Source organism: Panthera onca, chromosome B3 (assembly GCF_046562875.1).
Source record: "Panthera onca isolate mPanOnc1 chromosome B3, mPanOnc1 haplotype 2, whole genome shotgun sequence".
Classification (NCBI taxonomy): Eukaryota; Metazoa; Chordata; class Mammalia; order Carnivora; family Felidae; genus Panthera; species Panthera onca.
Genome location: NC_138344.1, coordinates 145955387 through 145970426, shown reverse-complemented (window position 1 = coordinate 145970426; position 15040 = coordinate 145955387). Strand labels below are relative to the sequence as shown.

Genomic DNA, 15040 nt, shown 5'->3' with positions numbered 1-15040 from the left:
CCCTTCTGGGAGCTGTTGGTTACAGACAGGGACAGTGGACCTTGTCATCAGGCAGCACAGGTGAAACGCACTGAGCACGAGTCTGGCCCGCCACATGGCTCCACGATGAGGACTGGCCGGCCAGACGTGCCGCCCCCTAACACAGTCCCTGTAGCCACAGCCAGGCGTCCTCCAACAGCCTCGTCAGCAGCCCCGTGTGGCCCAAGGCAAAGGGTTCCCTCCCCTCCTTGGCCCGTGGGTGCCCAGGGCCACCTCACAAGCGCATGGCACCGGGCAGAGGCCAGGTGAGAGGCCACCCGCGGATGGTGTCGTGTGCTCTCAGGTGACAGGTCAGGCAGCCTCAAGCGTCCTCTTTGCCCCACCAGGGAGCCATGCTGCTTGGGCCCGGCTGCTGGGGGCTCCATGGGTGTCTGTCCCCACCGGGCCCAGGGCAGGTGGGGCCAGGCTCCATGCTCCTGGCCTCAGGCTCCAGTGTCCACCTGATCCCATATCCTGCCCCTCCACCCCCCCTCCCACCTTCACCCCTCCACCCCCCCTCCACCCCTCCACCCCCCCTCCACCCCCCCTCCACCCCTCCACCCCACCTCACCTCCGACCTCCACCCCACCCTCCACCTCCACTTCTCCATCCCACCTTCACCCCTCCACTCCACCCTCCACCTCCACCCCACCTCCTACCTCCCACCTCCACTCCTCCACCCCACCCTCCACCTCCACTCCTCCACCTTATCTCCACCCCTCCACTACTCCTCCACCCCACCTCACCTCCGACCTCCACCCCACCCTCCACCTCCACCCCTCCATCCCACCTTCACCCCTCCACTCCACCCTCCACCCCACTCTCACCCTCCACCCCACCTCCTACCTCCCCCCTCCACTCCTCCACTCCACCTCCCACCTTCACCCCTCCACCCCCCCACCCCACCTCCACCCCTCCACTACCCCTCCACCCCATCTCACCTCCGACCTCCACCCCACCCTCCACCTCCACCCCTCCATCCCACCTTCACCCCTCCACTCCACCCTCCACCCCACTCTCACCCTCCACCCCACCTCCTACCTCCCCCCTCCACTCCTCCACTCCACCTCCCACCTTCACCCCTCCACCCCCCCACCCCACCTCCACCCCTCCACTACCCCTCCACCCCATCTCACCTCCGACCTCCACCCCACCCTCCACCTCCACCCCTCCATCCCACCTTCACCCCTCCACTCCACCCTCCACCCCACTCTCACCCTCCACCCCACCTCCTACCTCCCCCCTCCACTCCTCCACTCCACCTCCCACCTTCACCCCTCCACCCCCCCACCCCACCTCCACCCCTCCACTACCCCTCCACCCCATCTCACCTCCGACCTCCACCCCACCCTCCACCTCCACTCCTCCATCCCACCTCCACCCCTCCACCCCCCCCACCCCTCCACCCCACCTTTCGCCCCACCTCCCACTCCCGCACTGAGGAGAGAACCAGAGGCTTGGGGGCATCGCAGGGCCTCAGGTATGCAGAGACCTGGGTGAGGTACTCCAGGAAGCACAGAGTTGCAGGCGGGGACAGTGAAGCTGGAGCGGAGAGTGCCTCTGTGACAGCTGGAGGTCCTGACGGTCCACCGCCGGAGGGGGCTCCTCCGGAGGGGGCTGGCCCAGACCCCTCACCTCCCGCTCACACTCACATCCCTCCTCCCACCACGTCCCGCTGTCGGACACTGGACTCAGGAAACAGGGCCGTGCGGCTTTGGATACAAAACTGTAAACACGAGTCTTTAAAATGACAGAGGCCTCCGTGGCCCCAAACGCTGAGCCAGAGGCCCCCACCAAGGGACCCCGAGGGACCGCACCTCCGCCCACTCTGTCCTCCCTTCCCAGCCGCCCCCCGCCCCCCACCGGCCGGCGCACTGGGCGCTGGGGGCAGGCCGGGCGCGCTGGGGGCCGGCTGGGGCGCTGGGCTGCGAGTCCGCGGTCCGAGGGATTCCTGAGATGAAGAAGCGGCCCGCGGCGCCCCCACCCCCCACCCCCGCCCCGGCCGGGGCACTCGCCAAACCTGGCCCTGGGAGGGGGGGGGGGGGGGAGCCCGCCCCCACCCCATCCCATGCAAGCCGCGCGGGCCCCGTCACGTGCCCAGGGCGTCGCGCGTGGGCGAGGGCCCGTGGGGGCGGCCGGGCGGGCCGTGCAGCGGCGGGGGCGGCGGCACCGAGTTGCGCTGCGGCGGCGGCGGCTGCAGCTCCAGCGCGAGCGCGGGCGGCGGGAAGTCCCGCACCTGGCGGCGGTACTCGAGGAAGGTGCAGGCCTTGGTGGCCAGCGCCACCACGTTCTTGCCCACGAAGATGGCCGAGACGCGACTGTCGCGGAAGAGCGCCATGTTGGCGGCACGCGCCAGCACGGCCACCACGTTGACGGTGGCGAGGCTGAGCACGGGGTAGAGCATCATCTTCTGCGGCGCGATGTGCTCGCCCTGCATGCTGACCTCGCTGAGCGCCACGCACGGCAGCACCAGCAGCAGCATGTAGCAGTAGAAGAAGGTGAGGCCCTCGGCCCACAGCGGCAGCCCGGTGCGCGGCGGCTCCCACAGATTGGCCTGCATGTCCAGCAGGTCCAGCAGGTCCAGCGCCACCCAGAAGAGGCGGCCGCGCAGGTCCTCGCGCTTGCGGAAGGTGCGCACGTACTCCATGCGGTCGAGCGCCACCAGCAGCAGGAACAGGCCGGGCACGCACACCGACAGCAGCAGCGTCAGTGCCTTGCGCGCCACCGGGTCGGCCGCGCCTCGCCGCGCCGCCTTGTAGTTCTGGAAGATGAAGTAGAGCTTGATCTCCAGCACGAAGATGTACAGGAACCAGAGGATCATGGCGTAGCCGCGCTTGGCCGTGCGCACCTCGGCGCCCACCCACACGGCCACGTAGCGCAGCACCAGCAGGAAGCACACGTCGCCCACCAGCACGATGATGCACACGCCGATCTTGCGCGGGCCCTGGTTCTGCTCCACCAGGTACGCGTCCATGACCGCCATGCTGCCCATGATCACCAGCGTGGTCAGGCACACGTGGCGCCGGTCCGGGGGCGGCAGCACCATGGTCGGCCGCCGGGGCCCCGGCCTGGGCGCGCGTGGCCCCCACGCGAGGCGGGACGAGGCCCTGCGGCGGCGGAGGCGGTGGCGGCGGCGGCGCTCAGCCCGCGGGCATGGCGCGACAGGACCCGTCCAGCCGCTCTGAGGGCGCCACCGCTGCCGGCCGGCGAGCTCGGAACCTGGGGAAGACCGGAGGAGACGGTGAGGGCGCAGCCCGGGGGACAGCCTCCGCCCTCCCCTCCCCCCCGCCCCCGCGACGCGCTTCCTGCGCGGGGCGCTGTCCCCGCGCGGGGGCGCCGGGGGGCTTCTGTCGCACGCACGCGCCGGTGCGCTCGCGGGGACCCGGAGCCGGGAGCGGGGCCTCCAGGGGGCGCTGCAGCCCTGCCTGAGACCCGAGACCGGCTTCCCGCGGCCGCCGGGAAGGAAATGGAACGGAAGTGGTTTCTCCCGGCCGCGCGCATCCCCGGGCCCCGGCGGTCTGCCCCTGCTGGGCCCACGCCGTCGGCCCTCCGGCGTCCTCTCGCCCCCGGGCGCTTTGCTGGGCGGGAAGCGGGCCTGCGGCCTCAGCTCTGTGCGCTCCCGGAGCCCCCGAGGCCCGCGGAGGCCCAGGCCCCTTCCCTGGGCGCTGCGCTGGCGCTCCGGGCGTGTTTTCTGGTCCAGGACTGAGGGTCATCCAAGTGCTGAGGATCCCCTCCCACAAGCATCGCCACCCCTACCTCGGCGGACTCGGTGCCCCCACACACCCGTCCACAGGCCGTGGACCATTCCCTGCCCCGTCTCACCAGGGCTCCCATTGCCTACGGAGGCTCGTGCCAGTGGACGCCTGTCCCGCCAGGTACGCTGCCCTGCTCCCCGCGAAGGGGTGGCCATCTGCCACTCACCCCCCCCCACCCCCGCACCTTTGGGGCCGTCTCAGGAAGCCCGCCCTGCGCTCTCACCCACAGGGACCTTCTTTGGGCTCTGCAGACCCCTATACTTCTCACACCCTTGGCATCGTCGTGACTGTGCTGGTCAGAGTCCCACACCAGACTGGGTCCCCACACCTGGGCCCGCACCCGTCACCCACTGAAAGTCACTTTGCAGACTTACTTCCACTCACTTCCAGCCAGGCCCCCTCAGCCCGCCTCTCCCCTCCGCAGCACCTCTGGCCCTGGGCTCTGTTTACTGCCCTGTCTAGACAAGGACATAAAATTTAATGTCCCCCGTGCCTGTGAAGCCTGCCCCTAGTGACACCACCGCCCTCAAGACTGAGGAAGGAGGCCCTCCACCAAATCTGCACCCCCACTCCTGACCTCAACACGGCTGCTGCCCCACCCAGGGGTCCCTGCAGCCACACACAGGGCCCCCCCCCCCCCCACCCCGCAACTGTGAGCTCAGACACCTCCAGCGAAGGGTTCCTTGGGGGGAGGGGGGTCATAGCACCATGTCCCTACCAAAACAGTGTCTGGAGCCCCTGCTCCCCACCCACACCACACCCTCACCCCATTTTCAGCCACCAGGTGGGCACGCGTGACCCAAGGGGCCTCCTCCCACCCTGCCTCCTCTGGCTCCAGCAGCGGCCTGGGAATGGCCTTCCTCCCAGCCCTTGGCCAGGCCAAATAGCCAGAGAGCCGCTGCACCGCTCACCCCTCCCCATCTACTGCTTGGCTTTCTCGTTCCCTCTCTCAGCCACTCATCAAACCCGGGTTGACGATGCCAGGACAGACCCCATCCCCACGAGAGCTCGCAGGGGGATCCCCCGCCCCCGCCCCAGAAAGCCGGAGCCAGGGCCTGACCACCGCTCCCGCACACCCTGCCCGGCCTCTCCCTGGGGAGCTGGCCCCAGGCCCTCCTGCCCTGGCTCGTCCTGGGCTGGCCCTGCGGTCCCCCGCGTGCCGCCTGCCCGCCCCCTCCCCGAGCCGCCCCTTCGGTGCCCACCGATGGGGGCGGACAGGAAGGGGCCGCCAGCGCCGACCAGACCCAGGCTGCCCCAGACAGGCTGCGTCTCCGCCCTTCTGCCCAAGCCGGGCCCGGCCCTGCAGCGCCGCTGCGCATCCCAGCCCCTGCGCCCGACCCCCCGCTCGCCCCGCTCGCACCCCCCGGCCCCGCGCCTACCCACCGCCGGCCCGCCGAGCCTCCGCGCCGGGCCGAGGCCGCGCTCCCTGCGCCGTGCTCGCTCCCCTCGCGGATCTCGGCGCGGCCCCCGCCGAGGCCCCGCCCCCGCCCGAGGCCCCGCCCCGCGCGGTGGGGGTCCCGGCGCCCCGCCCCCCCCCCCCCCCCCCCCGCAGCACCCGTTGCCACGGCGACAGCCCGGCGCCGCAGCGGTGCCGGCGACCGCTGGCCCCGGGGAGCTGGACACCGCCGGACCCGCGCGCCATCCCCGGGAAGCCCCTGCACCCTGCTTCACCCCACAGCCGGGTCTTCAGTCCCGCTCACGCCCTGAAATCCCGCTGCGGCCCCACCCAGGCCGCCCACCAGGGTGACCCCACTCGCCCTCGACAGGCAGCCCGAGGACCCCGTTCCCTGCCGCGGAGCTGGTCCGGACGCGGGGCCGGGCTGACCACCGGCCCTGTGCAAGCGGCCTGTGGGGACAGTGCGGTGGGTGTCGGTGCCGCGTCCCAAAGAGCCCCGGGTCCCGGATCTCTCCAGCCTTCCTGGCTTCCTTCGGAGGGTGGGAGACAAGAGCAGCCGGTGGCCTTCGTCTTCAGCCGTCCAGGCGCTCGCTCGGGTTTGGAGGCTCAGGCTTCCTTCCTCCAACCCCGGTCACCACTGTGTCCTCACGGAGCCTCCACCGCACATCCCAGGCCGTCCGCCTTAGGGTGGGAGGAGGGGAGCCCACCTAATGCCTGCTCTCCCACATCCCACGTCCCTCCGACAGAGGACGAGAGGAGCGTCAGAGAGGTGCAGGGGCACCGGCATCCCCCTGATGCAAAGGGGTGAGGCACGACTCACACCAGGTCTGCTTACACTGAGGCCCTGAGCTGTGCTTGGGTCCACACGGGTGATGCGGTCTGTGCAGGAGACTATGGGACTGCCACGCGCTCCCTCGGCGCCGGGGGCGGGGACGTCTCTGGCCCAAGGGAAGCCAGGACCCTGGGCTGCCCAGGCCACCGACCCACAAGAAGCACAGACGAGGTGCTGTGAGAACTTACTGCGGTGAACCCCTCGGGGTGGCTGCTTGGGAGACACCAGCCCCCCACATCTGCTTTCACTGGCAGGAACCTGTGTGGTCAGGACCCCGAAGCTGTCTTTGTACCCAGGGAGGGGCCCCAGACCCCTCGGGGTGGATCTTCTCCCCCAGAGGCCTCCAGAAGCCCCCCTGCCTCAAGGCACAAAAGGCAATACGGAGGGAGGTGGGGAGAAGGCCCAGGGCACACGACCCCCACCGCCTCCGCCCCAGGGAGCGCCAGCTGCACCCTGGCAGCCCCAGGAGGCAGAGGAGGGACGGGCTGCGTAGGAAGAGACCAGAAGCACCTCCCTGTGGCCTCCACTGTCGGGAAGGAGCTGCCCCCTCAGCCCCTGCAGCCTCTCCCCTCTGCCCTGCCCACCTCACCGTCACCCTGCCCACCTCGCCCACCTCACCCCTCTGCCCTGCCCACCTCACCCTCACCCTGCCCACCTCGCCCACCTCACCCCTCTGCCCTGCCCACCTCACCCTCACCCTGCCCACCTCGCCCACCTCTCCCCTCTGCCCTGCCCACCTCACCCAAGTGCTCTAAAAGCCCAGTCCTTAGCCTCAAACCTGCAAAGCTGCTCCAGGGCTCCGCACACCTCCTGCCCCACCCCCAGCACCCTGGCGGCTCTGCGCTGACCTCGCGGCGCTCCCCCTCCTGGCTCTCCCCTTTGTGTTAACATTGCCTGGGCGTGGAGGCGTGGCCCTCGAGGGTGGGCCCAGAGCGGGTGAGGACGGTTAGGACTAGGACTCCGGGGTGGCACCTCGGCTTCTGGCGGCCGCCGGCAACCCCTCCCCTTCCTTGGCTTGTGGACGCACCACTCCCATCCGCCTCGGACATCACGCGGCCTTTCCCTGTGCGTCTGTCTTCTTCACGTGAAAACATGTGATGTTGGAAAGGCCCACCCAGTGACCTCATCCTAACTTGATGGCATCTGCAAAGGCCTCGTTTCCAAATGAGGTCGCATTTGGACGTTCCGGGGGTCAGGACTTAAACATATCTTTGGGGAGACACAGTTTCACCCGTGATGGACCTTCCCGACTTGCCAGTCTGACTGTGACCCCCTCACGAGGTGTCCCCATGGCCTTGACAAGAGGACCAAGCTCCCGGGCCTGGCTGTAGAGCTGCCCCCAGCCTGGCCCTGCCGGCCCCCCAGCCATATCTCTCAAGACAGCCCCTCACGGCCTTGCCAGGCTTGTTTCCCCCCCACCCTCCCCCGGGTACACCATCCCAGAGGCTCCCCTGGCTGGAACACCACTGCCCTGAATCGGGGTGGCATCCCCAACACCGTGCACTTCACTCCAGGCCTGGCCTCCATCCAGCTGTCCTGCCGCACTGCGGTCTGGCCGCCCGCCTTAGCCGCAGCCCCTCGCCACCGGCCATCACGCCATGCAGTCATGAGGATGGGCTCCATGCCCCCCACCTGCCTGGAAGGCTGACGGAGCTGCACCAGATCACAGAGGGACCGTGGGGGGCTCATGGGTGCCTGGGGTCCCTCAGGAGCGAGAGCAACTTCACGTCTCTGACGCCTGTGCCAGGTGAACTCTGTGCTGGTCACAGGCTCCTGGAGGCCCAGAGTGGGTGGGGTCACAGCCCAGGGGGGGCTGCCCATCTCCGGCTCTGAACTCGGCTGCCAGTGACCGGGCAGGCCTCACCTCCCGTGCCCGGCGGAAGCACGTGAAACCCCGCGGGGAGAGCAGCGTCTCCGTTGAAGGCCTCAGTTATCCCACAAGTGATTTTTCAAACACCGCAGGCTGCCAGACTGGACTCCGGGAGCCAGCCAGCAGAAACACAGAGTGAACCCCACAGAGACGAACCCCAGACACCCGAGAGACTGGAGGGATCAGGCGTGGTCCGGCACGGGGCCCTGGAAACGATGTGACGGACGAGACGGGGGGAAAGCACCAAACAGAAATTGTAGGGCTGAGAAACACAATAACCGGAATCAAGAGTCAAAGGGAGGGTGAACGGCAGAGTGGACGCACGGGGAAGACCCAAGGACGGGGACGGCAGGAGGAGCTGGGCGTCCTGAAGCATGGAGCCCGGGGCGGGGGCCACCCGGGCAGGAAGGTCTGCTCCGTGCACGGCTGGAAGCCCAGGGCCCCGAGCAAGACACAGCAGCAGTCTGAGGAGTTTCTGTCTCTGCCGAAAGATGTCAAAGCCTGAGTCCAAGTAGCCCAACCAACCGTAGCATCGTCACAATAAACCCCACACCTGTACACACGTCATACAATCTTTGTCTTTGGTGAAAACCGGAGAGAAAATCTGAAAGGCAGTCGGATGGCAGAAGCCTGAGAGTTGCGCGACAGCTGACTTCTCAGCTGCAACAGCACGACCCAGGAGACAATGGGACGGTGACTTTGACCCACCGCAGGAAAGTGCCGGCTGTGGTCGGCAGAGGAATGGCCCCAGAGAGGTCCACGTCCTAATCCCCCAAACCTGTGACCACGTCACGTTAGGCAACTGGGATTTTGCAGGTGTGATGACATTACGGGCCTGGCAGGGGAGGTCGTCCAGGGTCATCGGTGGGTCCGGTGTCATCACAAGGAGGTGGGGGGGGGGGGGGTGGCGGGAGAGTCAGAGAGACACTGTGAGGCCCCAAGCCCGGGCAGGGATGACGGAGGAGGGGCCGTGTGCCCAGGAGTGCCAGCGGCCCCTAGAAGCTGGAGAAGCGGGATGACAGGGCCTCCAGAAGGAGCCGTCCTCGATTTTAGCACACTGAGACCGCCACCTTCCACAGCTGTAAGGTAGTAGACGGGCGTTGCTTGCAGTGCATGGGGGTGCGTTACAGCAGCAACAGGGAAGGAGTAAGTTGCTGGCCTGCAATCACTCTTTACTCAGACAAACAAGAACTGAGAGAGTTTGGAGCAGGCCTGCAGCAAAAACAGTGTGAAAGTTGCCCTTTAGGCGAAGAAAATAAGGGCAGGGAGGAAAGGAGAGCAGAGAAGGTGTCTGTCATGGTGATAAAAATGCTGAGATGTAGTGACGTGTAGAAAACGCGACGTCGAAATGTGAACCGACAACATATAAAGCAAGAAGGAAACAGAAGACGGTGTCGATGAGCTCCGGAAGCACCAAGCTGAAGCACCAAGGAACAGGCACACACTGTAGGGAGGAGCTCACCAAGCTGGCTTTAAGAGTCAACCCAGGGGCGCCTGGGTGGCTCAGTCTGTTAAGCGGCCGACTTCGGCTCAGGTCACGATCTCGCGGTCCGTGAGTTCGAGCCCCGCATCGGGCTCTGGGCTGACGGCTCAGAGCCTGGAGCCTGCTTCCCATTCTGTGTCTCCCTCTCTCTGACCCTCCCCCGTTCATGCTCTGTCTCTCTCTGTCCCAAAAATAAATAAACGTTAAAAAAAATTTTTTTTAAAAAGAGGCAACCCAAAACAAAACAAAAGGGGGGTGGGGCGTGGAAACAGAGCAGCTGCAGAAATTAGGAAACTTTTCTAAAAGGCAGATTTAAACACCATTGTATGAGTAGTCACATCAAATGTAAATGGACTAAACTTTCCCATTGAAAGGCCAAGACGATCGCTCTGATTTCTTCAAAAAAGAAAACAAAACAAAACAACAAAACAGACCTTGTTTACAAGGAACACATAAAAGCCACGAGAAAGGAAAGGAAGAGACGCGGTCTGGAAATACGCCCCGGAAGCAATGCGGTTACAGAGCAGCCGCGGTGGGTCGCTGCGCAGGTACGTGCCCCCACCCTGGAGTGCTGCGTGGGGGGTGCTCAGGCTGAGTCATCACGGTGCCTGCTTGCACCTGCCGGCGGCCTAGGGCAAGTGTGTGTTTACACCCGCACCCCGGCAAAGATCCATCCAAAGTGGTTACACAGGAAGAGTTGCTGGGTCTTACGTTTGTTCGTTGCCGCCTTCTTTTCATGTCCCGGGTCCCCTTTTGGGGCGAGACAGAGCAGACATGGCCGACTCTGTCTCTCCCACTGGATGCAGCAATTAAAGGAGGACCACGCGTGGCTCACGCGAGGACCCAGCAAAGTCGTAACGGGCCGACTGTGGGAAGAGCCAGAATTTGAAGCACTACCGAAGTGGGGGTGGGTCTCGGGCTCTCCCTCCACACCCCTCGGCCTGGACTCACCCCAGCCTGAAAGCTAGAGATGGGGCTGGGGACGGGGACAGAGAAAGCTCCAGGGGAGCTCTCTAGTTCAGGCTCAGGGGGCAGGAAAGAAAGGGGCGTCCTGATGCTCCCTGAGGCTGGGGGAGCTCCGGGCAGAGTGTCGGAGTGGGGGTGGTTCTCTTCTCCCTCACACCTGCCCCCAGGCGACCCCCCACCCAGCCTGCAGTGGAGGCACCAGTTCACATGTGCCTTGCGAGGGAGAAAACCTTCCTCTCCCGTGGGAGGGGACGTGGTCCCCAGAGGGCGGGGAGGGGAGAGAGCCAAGCGCTGCCCTCTGTCCAAGTCGCAGGAGCCGTCACAGGGAGTGTGCAGGAGGCGGGGTGGCCAAAGCCGCAGACTCTGCCAGAGGACTGGAAAGGGGAGCCCCGGGGAGCCAGAAAGTATCCAGAAAGCATCCCCATGACGTTCGTGCCTTCTGGGCTCACCCCAAGCTGTGTGTGCCTCCCAGGTCTGTGCACTGGGCTACAGGACAGACCGCAGCCGAGTCCCATACCGGCCACCGGGGGTAGTGCCCACACAGGACGGACCCAGGTAACACTGTAAAGGCTTTGAAAACCGCTGGCCTTGAAACCACAACCCACAGAGGGCTGGGCCGATGGCGTGCTAAAAAAAAATGTCAACACTCTCAGTGGGATTTTTAGAAGAGCAGGTATTCATAACATAATCTCTGAGCGTGCGGGATACTATCTGGAATCATCCTGCGTGTGAGGAACCAGAACATCCAACGCGCAAGAGAGGAGAAAATCAAAGCCCCAGGGCAAGCATGACACAAAACCCTCAACAAAATATTAGCAAATAATATCTCCAAGGCACCACAGCCACACAGAGGGTATCCCAGGAATGCAAGGCTGGCTCGAGTCAGGAAAACAAATCCGTGCGAGCCACCATATTCACAGTCTAAAGAAGAAACCACATGATCATGTCAACTGATGCAGAGACAGCATTTGACAGAATTCAACATCCATCCACGATAAATACTCTGAGCAAACAAGAGATAGAAGGGCATTTACTGACTCTAACAAAGGGCACCTACAAAGGGCAAAAACAAAAACAAACAGACAAAACTGAAATACTTAGTCCCAAAGGACTGGATGTTTGCCTTAATTACATATTAATTAACAACATACTTTTAGGTCATTTTACAGTAATCTGGCACATGCCGTTCTGACTGAGCAATAAAAATTAATGGCACCAGGGGTGCCAGGGTGGCTCAGTCAGTTAAGCGTCCGACTTCAGCTCAGGTCATGATCTCGTGATTTGTGAGTTCAAGCCCCGCATTGGGCTCTGTGCTGACAGCTCGGAGCCTGGAGCCCGTTTCGGATTCTGTGTCTCCCTCTCTCTCTGCTCCTCCCCCACTCATCCTCCCTCTCTCTCTCTCTCTCTCTCTCAAAAGTAAATAAACATTAAAAAAATTAATGGCACAAATAGTGGGGCTTCCTGGGCTGATGTGCTGAGAAGGCACAGCATCTCTTGTGTGATATCTGTGCCCAACAGTCAGGGGAGACATGATTGAGGGGTGTTCTACATACTGGTCATGAAAGTCAGGAACACACAGAAGAACATTCCAGATGAAAGAAGACAAGGGAGAGGTGACAGCCAGATGCACACATGAGCCAGGACCGGTCGTAGCCCCATGAAGGACGTCACCAGGACAGTGAGGAAGTTTGCGTGGCATCTGCCAATGAGATGGGGATGTCGGATCAGGGGTGGTTTCCTGATTTTGGAGGTAGAACCGAGGTTATGTAGGAGAAAGTCCTTTGCTTCGGGAACCCTCTGAGGTGTAAGGGAAATAGGTGGTGTGTCTGCAGCCCGTCCCCAAAGGTGCACAGGAGATCTACATGTACAAATATAGGTGAGTGTATGTGTACCACACATATTACGTGTGTGTGTGTGTGTGTGTGTGTGTTCTGTGAATGCGGAGACAGAGCAGAGCCGCGAAGTGTTGACATTTGGGGAATGTGCGTGCTATTTCTGCAGGCTTTTTATTTGAAATCATTTCTTAAATGAAAGGCTTAAAAAATCAAACTGTTCTTCACATGAACGATTAAATGAAAAAATAAGATCACATCAATAGAATCAAGAGACATTTAATAGAAGTCAATAAGCTGTTCATGATGTATTTTTTAAAAGCCTTCAGTAGATTAAGAATGGAAGGGGATTTTTTAATCTGATAAAATGCATCGAGAAGGATCCCTCGCGAAGAGCAATCTTTCTAATGAAGAGTTGGAAACATCCTCTTTGAGACAGAGCAGACAGCTACCGGCACGGCTGGGCTCTGTCCCCGAAGCTCCAGACACAGGAGCTTCTTCCAAGAAGCAAGGGAGCGAAACAGAAGGAGTAGGAGCTGGAGATGAGGAAACGAAGCTGTCATTAGTTTGAGCAGGTGATATGATTTGTGCCTGGAGAAGTCTATAGAACCGAGAGAACAAATGTTTGCAATTAATAAGTGAGTTTAGCAAGATTGTTTGTACCAGGGCAGTATGTAGCAGGCAGTCGTGGGGGCGCCCGGGTGGCTCAGTTGGTTAAGCGTCCAACTTCGGCTCGGGTCAGGATCTCGCAGTTTGAGAGTCCGAGCCCCCGCGTCGGGCTCTGTGCTGACGGCTCAGAGCCTGGAGCCTGCTTCGGATTCTGTCTGCCTCTCTCTCTGCCCCTTCCCACTCGCTCTCTCTCTCTCAAAAATAAATAAACGTTAAAAAAATTTTCAAAATGAATAAAACTTTTTAAAACCTTTTTTAAATAAGTCAGTTACATTTCTATAGTTTTCAACAGTTAGAAAATGAAATTTATATGTGTGTATATATGTAACATATATCAGGTATATGCATATATATATGCATATATAATGTTTAACGGATGTACATATATGCATTTATGCATACCGTTCATAATACAAGTAATATGTCTAATAAAGGAAGTAGAACACCTCTGTGCAGAAAACAAGAAAACATCATGAGATAAATTACCCCTAAGTAGATGGAGATGTGCTCACAAACAGGAAGAATCCGCGTTTATAGAGATAACACATCTCCTCAAACGGGTCGATACACACGATGTAATCGCAAGCAAAATCTCAACAGGTTTCGCTGCTATTTGACGAAGTCGCTGTGAGAAGTGTATGGAAATGCAGAGAGCCAAGGAGAGCCCAAGCCTTCGTGCAGTAGACCAGGGTGGCGAACTCACCCAGCACCCCGCCCATTGTGAGGCTGGAGGAGTCAGCGCCGCGGGGCCCGGGGAACAGAGGGGCGCCGTCTGGAAGGGGCACCGCGCAGCCGCGGGGACAGGTGGCCTCCCTGCAGACGGTACCAGGACAGGGGCTGTCCACACGGTGGGAGGGGGGAAGGGCCAAGATTCCTACAGCTGTGCTCTGAAGAGTGACGTTACTCTAAATCACATATTTTTAAAAGGTGAAAAGCAGTCCCACGTGACTTGTCATTCCAGGGGCAAAGTCAGGAAGAAAGCCCTAGTGGAGGGCAAGATGCAAGACCATAGCTTTCTGACTCTGGAGTTGGAAAAACAAATTGGTTTTTTTTTAAATATTTTTTATTTTTGAGAGAGAGACAGAGCGCAAGCGGGGGAGGGGCAGAGAGAGGAGACACAGAATGTGAAGCAGCTCCGGGCTCTGAGCTGTCGGCACAGAGCCCAGCCTGGGGCTCGAACTAAAAAGCCATGGAGATCATGACCTGAGCCGAAGTCGGACGCTTAACCGACTGAGCCACCCAGGCGACCCGGAGTTGGAAAAGATTTTAAAGGGGACACAAAAAGCAGTAGGGATAAAAAGAAAAGAGTGATAAACTGGATCGCATGAAATTCAGGAGCTTCTGCTCATCAAAAGACACCACTGAGGAGGCGAGAAGGCAAGTCACAGGGAGACGCTTTGTGCAGCGCTAATGAGCGACAGGGGACGCCCATCGGGGACATACCAAGAACCTCTGCATGTTAGTAGGAAGGAGGACAGCCAAAGGGGGGGACATGCGGGCAAACGCAAACAGGCACTTCCCAAAGGGTCAGGGAGGGACGGCCAGCGTGTCTCGCCACCAGGAAAGAGACACGGCGACAGCCCGACAGCCGGAAGAGCCGAGGCTGTCCATACGGTACATCGTAACGTGCAGCGATAAAGCGAGTGAGTCAACCAGCTACGCGCGGCGGCCAGTGCGAAGCTCGCGAACACAGCCCCGAGAGGTGCGGCGGGACACCGCGGGGCCGCCCGAAGCTCCAGCGCCAGACGGAAGCGGGTCGCGGCGCTTAGAGCCGCGGGATTCGCGTGAGCGTGCGGAGAAGCCCAGGGCCAAGGGCCCAGGAGCTACGCGGCCGCGGTCTCCTTCCGGTCCCGCGAGGTGGCTCCGTGGTCTCCTTCCCGTCCGGAGAGGTGGCCGTGTGGGAGCTCACCCTGGGGTGGTTCACGGAGCTCGACACCAAGCATTTGCGCTTTTCTGCACATGTGCTGTGGCTCACGATGAGAACGCGCCGGGGCTCGGTCAGTGGAAAGGCGGACTCTTGGTTTTGGCTCCGGTCGTGATCTCACGGTCATGATCTCACGGTCATGGGATGGAGCCCCAAGTTGGGCTCCACACTGAGCATGGAGCCTGCTTGGGATTTTCTCTCTCTCTGCCCCCCCCCCCAAGTTCACACTTTTTCTCTGTCAAAATAACATTTTTTTTAATAAATAAAATCTTTTTTAAAAAAAGTCATCTGGTAG

General features: G+C 61.7%; 1 protein-coding gene and 1 long non-coding RNA gene across 4 annotated transcripts; one reads left to right on the top strand and one right to left on the bottom strand.

The window, feature by feature from the left end:
* Positions 1-1445: 1445 nt before the first annotated feature.
* On the bottom strand, positions 1446-7022 carry TMEM121 (transmembrane protein 121). 3 transcript variants are annotated; one of them, XM_078447742.2, is made up of 2 exons: positions 6780-7022; positions 1446-3237 (listed from the first exon to the last, which is right to left on the bottom strand). In XM_078447742.2, the coding sequence occupies exon 2, from the start codon at positions 3062-3064 to the stop codon at positions 2108-2110; it is 957 nt and encodes a 318-aa protein (XP_078303868.1). In that variant the 5' UTR covers positions 3065-3237; positions 6780-7022; the 3' UTR covers positions 1446-2107. The 3 variants fall into 3 exon arrangements, with proteins under 3 accessions (XP_078303868.1, XP_060483019.1, XP_060483020.1); XM_060627036.3 differs by lacking the exon at positions 6780-7022 and adding an exon at positions 5157-5262; XM_060627037.3 differs by lacking the exon at positions 6780-7022 and adding an exon at positions 5153-5251.
* Positions 7023-9410: 2388 nt separating this feature from the next.
* On the top strand, positions 9411-14092 carry LOC144616608 (uncharacterized). The gene is made up of 3 exons (XR_013555941.2): positions 9411-9902; positions 10122-12196; positions 13422-14092. It is a non-coding gene; the product is annotated as an uncharacterized LOC144616608 (long non-coding RNA).
* The last annotated feature ends 948 nt before the right edge of the window (positions 14093-15040 follow it).

Bases quoted from the DNA above. Each gene is read 5' to 3' on its own strand.
- TMEM121 (XM_078447742.2), bottom strand. From the start codon at position 3,064: ATGGTGCTGCCGCCCCCGGACCGGCGCCACGTGTGCCTGACCACGCTG.